Source organism: Castor canadensis, chromosome 11 (assembly GCF_047511655.1).
Source record: "Castor canadensis chromosome 11, mCasCan1.hap1v2, whole genome shotgun sequence".
In the NCBI taxonomy this organism is placed as follows: Eukaryota; Metazoa; Chordata; class Mammalia; order Rodentia; family Castoridae; genus Castor; species Castor canadensis.
Window position 1 is genome coordinate 59,416,504 of NC_133396.1, and position 10,146 is coordinate 59,426,649.

At 45.9% G+C, this 10,146-nt stretch overlaps 1 protein-coding gene across 6 annotated transcripts; it reads left to right on the forward strand.

The window, feature by feature from the left end:
• Positions 1 to 2,336: 2,336 nt before the first annotated feature.
• Rnf222 (ring finger protein 222) lies at positions 2,337 to 9,097 on the forward strand. 6 transcript variants are annotated; one of them, XM_074046887.1, is made up of 4 exons: positions 2,382 to 2,830; positions 3,655 to 3,766; positions 5,644 to 5,829; positions 6,578 to 9,097. In XM_074046887.1, exon 4 carries the CDS (start codon positions 6,603 to 6,605, stop codon positions 7,236 to 7,238), a length of 636 nt encoding a protein of 211 aa, XP_073902988.1. In that variant the 5' UTR covers positions 2,382 to 2,830; positions 3,655 to 3,766; positions 5,644 to 5,829; positions 6,578 to 6,602; the 3' UTR covers positions 7,239 to 9,097. The 6 variants fall into 6 exon arrangements, with proteins under 6 accessions (XP_073902990.1, XP_073902988.1, XP_073902985.1 ...); XM_074046884.1 differs by having other exon boundaries at positions 2,382 to 2,759; XM_074046886.1 differs by having other exon boundaries at positions 2,382 to 2,759; positions 5,685 to 5,829.
• Positions 9,098 to 10,146: the final 1,049 nt, after the last annotated feature.

Below are 10,146 nucleotides of genomic sequence, written 5' to 3' on the forward strand. Positions count from 1 at the left end.
GGATTAGGGGCTGTTCACGTCCTCTTATCTCTTTTTGCCATAAGATGATGATGACATGGATGACTACAGTGACAACAGAAAACACTGTCAGGACCCTAACTGCATATCAGTGTTACTTCCGGCATGTTATTTGCATCCATTCATTTTATTGCCACAACAGTCCTATCAAGTAGGTACTATTATCACCATTTTTTACAGATGAAGCAACTGAGGCACAGAAGGATTAAGTAACTTACCCAAAGGGACATGGCATTTTTCTTTAGTCACCACCACATGTGAACACACATAGGGCACTTGTGAAAGCTCATGTACTGGTCTTAATCCCCCAGAGTTCCCTGCTATCAAATCAGATAACAGAGATCCTCCTGCTAAAAACCTGCACTCCCAGCCTTTCTTGAAAATTAATTCCCTCTGCTTGCCAAAACTTAGCAGTCCTCTATTCCCCTTTCTCAGGAACTTGCTAGATGGGTAGAGCCATCTTGATAAATAAATTCAAACCGAAGTCTCTGACTGCTTATTTTCTCCCTCAGAGAATTGTGTATGTACATATGTATGTGTATACAATTTTTGCAGTAGAATTCTTATTTTAGATCATAAAACCATGACAGGCTATTATAATAAACACTTACCTGTTCAAGGCAATCTTCAAAGTCAAGCTTCATGTCAGAGATAGCAAAAGACATATATATCATTCCATAAATCACATCACGTAGTCTGAGTCTAATGATGGCCTTCAACTGAATGACTTGGCCTGGCTCAGTCCCCTCCCTGAAGGACACAGTGGGGGGGTTGCTACTGAGGTATTTTGGGCTACTTTTAAGGAGCCCCCGCAAAGCCCTAGGAAGAGTAATGAGCCACACTGAAGGAGCTGAGAACTTTGCATTTGGCATCCAGGCGTGCTGATGGAAGAAGAGACATTTGGGGAGTCCTCTGAGACTCCAGATGAAACACAGGGTACCCAGTTATATTTGGATTTCAGATAGACAACAAATAGTTTTTTTTAAAGTATAAGTATGTCCCAAATGGATGCCAAAAAAAAAAGTACTTAGTATCTATCTGAAAACCAGATTTCAGTAGGCATGGGGGTTCATGCCTGTAATCCCAGCATCAGGAGGCTAAGGAAGGAAGACTGCAAATTTGAGGCCTGTCTGTATTACATAGGTAGCCCATGTCTCAAAAAAAAAAAAAAATCACCTAGGCATACTGCATTTTGTGACATCTTAGACTACCTGGAAAAAGAACAGGAGAGGCTGTCATGACAGCTTCTACTCACCCATCTCTATGTCCCTTAGTTAGGTGGCTGGATGCACTGGAGTGTCCCCCCTGTAACTGCAAGGTATCCATGGAACCAGGGCTAGTTAATGTGGCAGAAGAATGTGCCTCTTGTGGGGCACACTCATGTTTGCCTATGCCTTGTATCTAGCAACCCACTTGTTTTTCTAAAAAAATAAATAAATAATAACTAGTTTTAGGGTGTCCTCCTGAGATAACAGGGAGGGGATACTCCAAAATGATTTCTAGTTACCCAGCTTTGATTCTCCTTTATTCTTTATTTTTTTTCTGATTACAAAAAATACACATATTCAGGGTGAAAATTCAAACATTCCAGAAAATCCCACCAGAGATAATTACTACTAAGAGTTGTTATGGCTTCCTCCAGACTTTTCTTTATAAATCTTATGATGCACTAGTATCATTTCTATAAAGAGAATCATATTACACAGACTGTCCTAAAATTTACTTCATTTTCACATGGTGTCAGGGACTTCTTTCTGTGTATGTGTGTGCTCCTACTTTTTTGTTTGTTTTTGCAGTACTGGAGTTTGAATTCAGGGCCTTGTGCTTGCTAAGCAAACACTCTACCACTTGAGCCACATCTCCAGCCTGTTCCTACTTCTTGGTATCATTCTGCCTCACTCTCTTTACTAACATTTTATTAAAATTTTTTACTGACACATAATTATACATATGTAGGGAGTACAGTGTAACATATCAATACATGTATACAATGTATAATGATCAGATCAGTGTGGCATATACATCAACTCAATTAGCATTTCTCTATGTGGGGAATGTTCAAAATCCTCTTTACCAGCTCTTTTGAAATATATAATTGTTGTCAACCATAATTGCCCTAATGTGTTTTCCAATATCAGATGTCATTCCCCCCATCCAACTTCTGCCTGTTTATACCAATGTGCTTTGAGCCTCCTTGAGTGTTTGGTGAATGACAAATTCACATGGGCACAACACACAAACGTTAGGGTGTGACTTTGGATATCATAGTCTTCCTGAGTCTGATCTCCTGACCCCTTCACCCTGTGATGGCATGGGAGGGAGATGGGGACCACTGAATGAATCCCAGAGGGTGGGAAGAACTGTTTTATTTTCCTATTGTTGGAATAGGGATAGCCAGGCCCTGGGAGTCTCGATCAAAGGGTCACTGTCTCCCTTGAGAGACCCTCTGACTCAGTCCAGGTCTCCTCTGCTAGCATCCTCATTGGAATCACCTGACGCCAGCAGCTGCCCAACCCCTGGGCAACACCAAAAGCCTCCTGGCCCCAAACGGGTTGGACAGCATTCACTTCCCTGTGCTGTCCTCCCAACCTCTCAGTCATTAGGAAATGCTTCCGCAGCCAGCACAGTGACAGCAGCCAGAGGAGATCGCTCTGCCAGCCAGCACATCTGGGTGACTCCCATCTGCTCTGCAGAGGCTTCAGGTGGAAGGACCTATGCTAATCTCTCAGGTCCCAGCTGAAGTGAGTCTGGGGGCTTGGCTGGGGTGGGAAGGAGCGTGACAATCCTCTGGACTGAAGCTGGAATGATGCAGGTGTGTGTGTGGGAGAGAGAGATGTGTGGCACTTCTGAGTGGGGAGGTAGTCATAGCTGAAACTACAGGGCTTGCATTGGGGCTTTGGGAGGCAACCCCAAGAGCCTAGAAAAGTCACTGTAGCTGAGTGGAGGTGGTTTATCTGGGTTGGTGACAAATGCTCCCTGACCCCCATCCTCAAAATGTGCTGTTCTTGTGGAGGAGGGTGGGCTGAGGTCTGCTACCTTGGGCCAGCCATTGTCTTTCCCCTCACAAGTGGCCAAAGGGACAGCCCTGTTTAAGGTCACTTCACTCTGAGAACAAATTTTCAGTAGTCACTTTTCCATTGGTGGTTCTTCATCTATTTCTTTCACTAAAATTTGGGAGACCCTCCTGGAGGCCCATCTGAGCCACCAGTAGAGAGAGTGGTACATAAAGTGGGTTGTGTGGTCAGGCTGTCCTGTGTTTGAATCCAGGTTCTGCCCCCATACCAGCATTGTGACTTTGAGCAAGAGTTATTTTACTTAAGTCCTCAGCCTCAGTGCCCTCATCTGTAAAATGGAGATAATACCTACCTCCTACCTTCCAAAGTTGTTTTCAGGGTTCAATGAGGAAGGGATGCAAAATGCCAAGCACATAATTAGTGCTCAGTAAATGGTTGCTGTTATAATTATTTATTATTAGCTAAACACTGGACCTACCTCAGTCCTAGTCTTCCCCCTGGTTTCCTAAGGCTCCAATGGGGATGCTTTGGCATGTAGCGCCTGTGTTGTTACTTAACTAGTCTGTGTTCAAACTAGAACATGTTACTTGCATTTATGCTGCTGCCCTCTTCCACACCCCAGCACCCAGCAGAGCCAGGCCCATCAGAGGCACTCAGGACAGAGAATGGTATGGAATGAAGAGAAAGGAAGAGACAAGAGGAAGGAGGGGCCAAGGAAAGGCTGAGGAAGAGAGGTGAGAGGAAGGTGGGGAGAGAGGAGGGAATGTCCAAGCATGAATGGTGTGGCTCTCCTGAGGCACCTGAAACAGAAAGAGACCATCAGCGAGTTCCTGGGATGTCTTTCACACTTCTTGGATTCCTTTTTTTTTTTTTCCATAGAATTCAGATGAGAAGTAAAAACTCCCGTCTTCCTCTGCTGTTCATCTTAAAGACAGTGCTTCCTAACTTGGCTAATATCTACTCACCCATTCTATCAACTGATTCTAGTAATATTCTCTCTATCCTCTGTGAAATCTCTCTCTCTCTCTCTCTCTCTCTCTCTTTCTCTCCCCATCACCTTCCCAAATGACCATGGGCAAGTCACTTCCCTTCTCTAGACCTGAATCTACTCATCTATAAAACTAGGAGGTCCAACTAATGGTCTCTGGAGTCCTTTCTCCCCCCACTCTTCTCTTATTTATGCTTCTTTTCTTGCCTACCTTGATCCCTACTTTTCAGTTATGCAAACTTCATAACCGAAAGTTATGAATACTAATGAAACTAAGTTCATTAGTATTCAGGAAGGAAGGAAGGAAATTTCTTTTTCAAGAAAACTTTTAAATGTCCTCTAGGCTCTAAAATTCCATGGACTTCCTTGAACACTGCTTATCCCCAATGTATAAGCTCAGAATTTAGCAAATTGCAGGTAGTTGGTAAATATTTATTGAATAATTGGATGGATGGATGGATGGATGGATGGAAGGAATTGCCACTACACACCTGTGGGGAGTTATGAAATGCAGAGGAACATGTTAGTAGTTGGTTGGATTAAGACTACCATGGTCATCCTGATAATAATGCATTTAGTTTAGACTTTGCTGCTGTGTTATGAAATGAAAACTGAGATACCCTGGAATCACTATCTTAATATTTACCATTGCCCACCACTTACTTAATTATCTTGTTCAGTTATTCTCATTTAAGATGAGCTGCCCGCAGTCAAGGGGGAGTCACTTTTTAGACAAGACATATGACAAGGGTCTCTAAGACCCTGTGGGAGAAGAAAGGAGAGATGAGTTGACTTGCCTTAAGAATGACATCTCACATCTATTGAGCACTTACTGTAATGCCATATTCTTCACTTCCATTAGCTCACTTAATACCACCGATGACTTTAGGAGAAAGGTAATACTATCATTACCTTTTGTAGGAAACTGAAGCTTACAAAGGTTAAACAACTTTGCCAAGGATATACAGACAGGAATGGGTACATCAAGGGTTGAACCATAGATCCATCATCTAAGCACTTGACCACAACAAAGGACCACATTAGTCAATGTGGTCTTCTAGCTCAGAGACCAAAGCTAGAAACCCCTGGAAAAGTTTTGGGGCTGCCTCCATGGTTCCATGTCTCCTATCACCACCTCCATATATTTTTACTCTTTCTTAATTATAGGACATTTTCAACTTGGCAAAATAGATTTGAAACCAAGTCAAGAGAAGGGAGAGTTTCCAAAAGTAGTTTGTCCTTCCTAGTAGCTAATTTGTCAGGTCTCAGGGCCACCACATGGCTGTCTTACCAGTGTGTCCTGGGGTCATTTGCGTCATTGATGGAAAAATGTATTAATAACAGAGGATCATGGTTCCTTCCAAGAAGGCTGTTCTAGATAAGTTTAGACTGCACACTTGTGATACTGGGGACTTTTAAAGGAAGAGAATTGGAACTTGCCACACATCCATGCAGGTGTTTCCCTTCAAAGTCATCAACAATTCTGCTAAGAGCATCTTTCGGGGGTCTGTCCTTTGCTCTGAGATACTAATTAAACCTCATTAGGTTATTTTACAGTAACTCCATGTCTTTGATTTCAAACAAGTATCATGCCACTTGATCGCTCATTTACTTTCTTACCAGCCTTGGCGCCGAGTAATTTTTGGCCATTTCTAAAACATCAGACACATCCTCCAAGGATGAAAATCTGCCTTCACTGAGGTTACCCAGAAGGTTCTCTGCCTCAGGCAACCCCATGAGAAGACTCTGAAGAATGACTGAGCATGGCGGGTGTGTGATCACACAGAGGGCCAGCAGGCATTTGCATGTGTAAGTTCTGAGCTTTATTTTTCACACAGTCATTGCTTTATAGCCACACTCAGCTCAGTGGAATGCAATCCAATGATTGGAATAAACTTAAAAAGTTATTAAGAAAGAGTAAAAATATGTGGAGGTGGTATCAGAGAACATGGCACCATTACCAGCCATGGATCAGCCAACTCCTGCTGGTTCATGCTGGATGAGGAATAGCAGCTGTTTAAACAAAAAAAAAAAACAAAAACAAATGGCTACTTGGGGTATAGGCCCAAACTGAAGACTGAACTTGGGCTGGGCATACATCTTCTTAGCTCCTTGTTTGCCCTGGGAACTGGGCCTTCCTGTTTTTACTTCCGGCCCTGAACCAGGAAGAGGAGAGGTGGTAAGCTCAGCATGAGTGCATGTCATAGTTGAGGTGAGGCATCAGGCACTTCAGGTACTTTTCACTGCCCTCCACACACTTCCTTCCACAGCCCAGATGGCTGGGATCTCTTAGCTGTTTCCAGATGCCCCAGTCCAGAGCTCCCGCACACCCCCTCCAAGGACCTTGTGCTCTAAGGACTTAGGTCTTAGTTTAATTCAGGTTGACAACTGAGAAGAAGCAGCAGAGGAGGAAAGAGTACAAGTAGAAAAGGAAGAGACAAGGAGAAGGGATGAAGGAGGCTGTGGAGGCAAGAGGGTGGGTAGAAATTATAAAGAGGGAGGGAAGGAAGGAAAAAGGCCCGGATGTTCCTGACCTTTCGCCCTTTCCCACCCTCAGTTAAGCCCTGCCTTCTCCGAGGGTCATGTCAGAAGGGGAGAGTAAGGACAGCTTGGGCAGCGAGTGCCCAGTGTGCTACGAGAAATTCCGGGACCTGGAGGGCGCCAGCCGGACGCTGAGCTGTGGCCACGTATTCTGCCATGATTGCTTGGTCAAGTATCTGCTGTCCACCAGGGTGGATGGACAGGTGCAGAGGACCATCGTCTGCCCCATCTGCCGCTATGTCACCTTCCTCAGCAAGAAGAGCTCCCGCTGGCCCTCCATGCTGGACAAAAGCTCACAGACCCTGGCTGTGCCCGTGGGCCTGCCCTCCATGCCCTCGCCAGAGCGCGGGGGCCACACAAACCCCTTGGCCATCTCCCAGTCGGTCTGGAGATCTTCCTCGAGCCAGAGTGCTCAGCTCCCCTTGGACCTGCTGCCCAGCCTGCCCCGGGAGTCTCAGATCTTCATCATCAGTCGCCACGGGATGCCCCTGGGGGAGCAGGACAGTGTGCTGCCACGGCGCAGCCTGGCGGACCTCTCCGAGGTGTCCCCCGCCCCCAGCACCACCCGCTCCTTTTGCTGCCGGTCGCGAGCTCTCCTGCTCATCACCCTCATCGCCGTGGTGGCTGTGGTAGCCGCCATCCTGCCCTGGGTGCTGCTGGTGAGGAAGCAGGCCTAAGCAGTGGCACCCAGAGGACACTGGAGAGAGGACTGGCCTCAGAGCTGGTTTGGAAACTGCTGGCTCCAATGCCAGATGGGCTGTGGCTGGGGCCCTTGGCAAAGGGACCAGGTACAGACCTGAAGTAACAAAGCTCTGAGAGAAGGGCCTGGGCAGAGAGAGCAGTCAGGGGGGTGGGCCACATTGGAAGTTTGTGACTTTTTCCTTCCTGTCACCCCCCACCCCAACCCAACATTGGCTTAGGCCTGACAAGCAGGTTGGGTTGGCACTCTGAGACTAATTTTGCATCCTCAGCAAATCCTTAGCCCCCCTCTAGGCTGGACCTGAGCAGGCTGGAATATGGCTGGTCTCTGCCCTCCGATGGGGTTGCCAGCCCTGAGGTGCAGACGCTACCTGCCAGGTGACCTACCTGAAGCCAAGTGGGTCTCCCTAGGGACTAGGAAGCTCTACTGGCCTATGTCCTGCCAGATGGGATCCCACTGGCGGGCCTCTTGCAAGCCAGAATTCCCACCTATTATTCTCTGGCTTCCTTGAGCTTTCTCCCAGGAACAAACAGAAAGTTTAGTGCAGGGGCCCAACCTTTCTCAGAATCTTAGTGCCCACACACCACCCTCACTGCTTTCCCTCATCACTACACCTCACAAGTCCCCCCTGGCTCCAACCAGCCAGCCTAGAAGATGTTCCCTGAGGGAGAAGCTGATCTCAGGCTGAGGCCCAGAATTTCTGGGTGAAGCAGCAAAAAAAGGGTCTCCCTGGAGAACTGGACAGAAACAGGGTTACTGACAGAGGCTGGGGTCAGCAGCATGGTCACAAACTGAGCCCTCCACGCCCAAGGAGTGGGCCTGATTTTGGGTCTTCAGGTTCTCATGGGTGGAGTGGAAGGCAAGGAGTGGAGGGACGCCTGACAGGTGAGACTTGTCAGCTGATAGCTATGTGGGCAAATTAACCCCTGGGGCTCCTGCCTCCCTCCCTGCCAAGTCCTCCTCATGACCCAACCACTCATTAGAGGACACACCAGCTGGGCCAGTTCTGAGGCGTAGTCTCAGGCAGAGCTGGGTGAGGAAGGGTGGAGAAGAAAACAGCTGTGCTTCTCAGGGACGCTGTTGTCCCAACTATGCTGACAGCCAGGCACTGTCAACTGCTTGCCAAATCGCTGCACTACACCTGGGGACCACACACTGGACTGTGTTGGGGACCCCCGATGAGGCCCCACCAGGAAAGCCTCTGATTGGGTCTCTCCTGAGGACAACTATTTGGGGAAATCTATTGGCTGGCTAATGAGGCCCAGAAGTCACAAACCTCCACCTATTGTCAGAAATAGATGTGTGTTGGCACCTGGGGTGTGCCAACAATTGGGCCATCTAAAACCCAAACCCCACTCCCCAAAGTTTACTACTCACAGGGAAACAGCTCAGTGCTTCTGATCTAGTGGTCATCATTTGGGGACCATTAGGGAGGGGTATCCACACTACAGGGAATACTTGTGACACAGGGCGGGCTGCTCTAAAGTACTTACAGGTCTTTATGCCCTTCTCAAGATGAGAGAACACAGGTGCTATGGGGGGAGGGGAAAGCAGGGATACTGGGGGGGGATATGTATTTATTATAGGATCAAAAATAATGTTAACTTTACAAAGACTCTAATTTGTCTGTCTTCACCTCATCCAGGCTACTTTTGTCAGTGTCATGAACTTATAGGGAACCGACTTGAACCTTTTCAAATTCTGTTGTTTGCCAAGAGTTTCTTTCAAAATACCTGCAGTATTTTCATACCATTCAGCTGCAACTTGTAGCTGTCACTTCTATTTTCAAAGCATGTTGAAAGCTGTTTTTTAAATAAAGGTATATATTTTCTCAAATATTCCATAGACTTTGTACTGTGTGTGGGGAGCTCTGAGCTTGGACTTTTAGGATAATTGTCTTTAGATGAAAGAGACAATTTGAAAATACAAATGCCAATGGCCCTTAACATTGATTCAACCACACTTGTAAAAGAAATGCAAATTTAAAATTCTGCTGCATTCTAATTTTTACCAATAATTTGTCAAACCCTTTTATTTTCATAACCCACTGTGCTGCTGAGGCTGAGGGTGGCAGGTAACTTGTTGGTAGGAATGTATACTGGTAAAAACCCTTATCAAGGAAAAATTGACATTATCAAAATGTTCACTCTGACTCAGCAATTCATGTTCTAGAGATGTGTCTTGTAGATATACTTGCATATGTGGGACAGTGACGTGCACAATGCTGTATCATTATATAGTTGTAATAAGAAGGACTGAAAAAACTCTACATGTTAACCAATAAGTAACTGCTTATTTAACTATAAAAACCACAAGAAAAGGGCTGGAGGTAGAGCCCAAATGGTAAAGTGCCTGCCTAGCAAGTATGAGGCCCTGAGTTCAAACCCCAGACCTGAAAAAAAAAAAAGGCACAAGAAAGGACTATGAATGACATTGGGACATTTCCACGGGATAATGGATGGCAAATGCGGAACAAGCCAGGTGTGGAACACTGGATGTTGGATAATACAATTTAGAAAGAGGGAACACAAATTTCCATTCCTATTTGCTTACGTTTGCATAAAGAAATTGGGAAGATACACAAAAACTGAAAACTAAAACTCTGGAAGGGGATGAGAAACTGATGGGCTAGGGGGAGAGTTTTCGCTTTGTCTTCTATACGTTTTGATTTTTAAGCCAAGTAAATATTGTCTATTCAAAAGTTGTATTGAGAGCCGGGGGAGTAGTTCCATGGGAGAGAGTGCTTAGTATGGGAGAGACCCAGGGTTCAATCCCCAGCATCAAACAGAAAAAAGTCAAATTGAAGAATATTAGAAGCTAGTCAGTGACACACCTGTGACCTGTGGGGAGACTGCCAAACCCCCACCAGAAGTGTCAAGCTACTG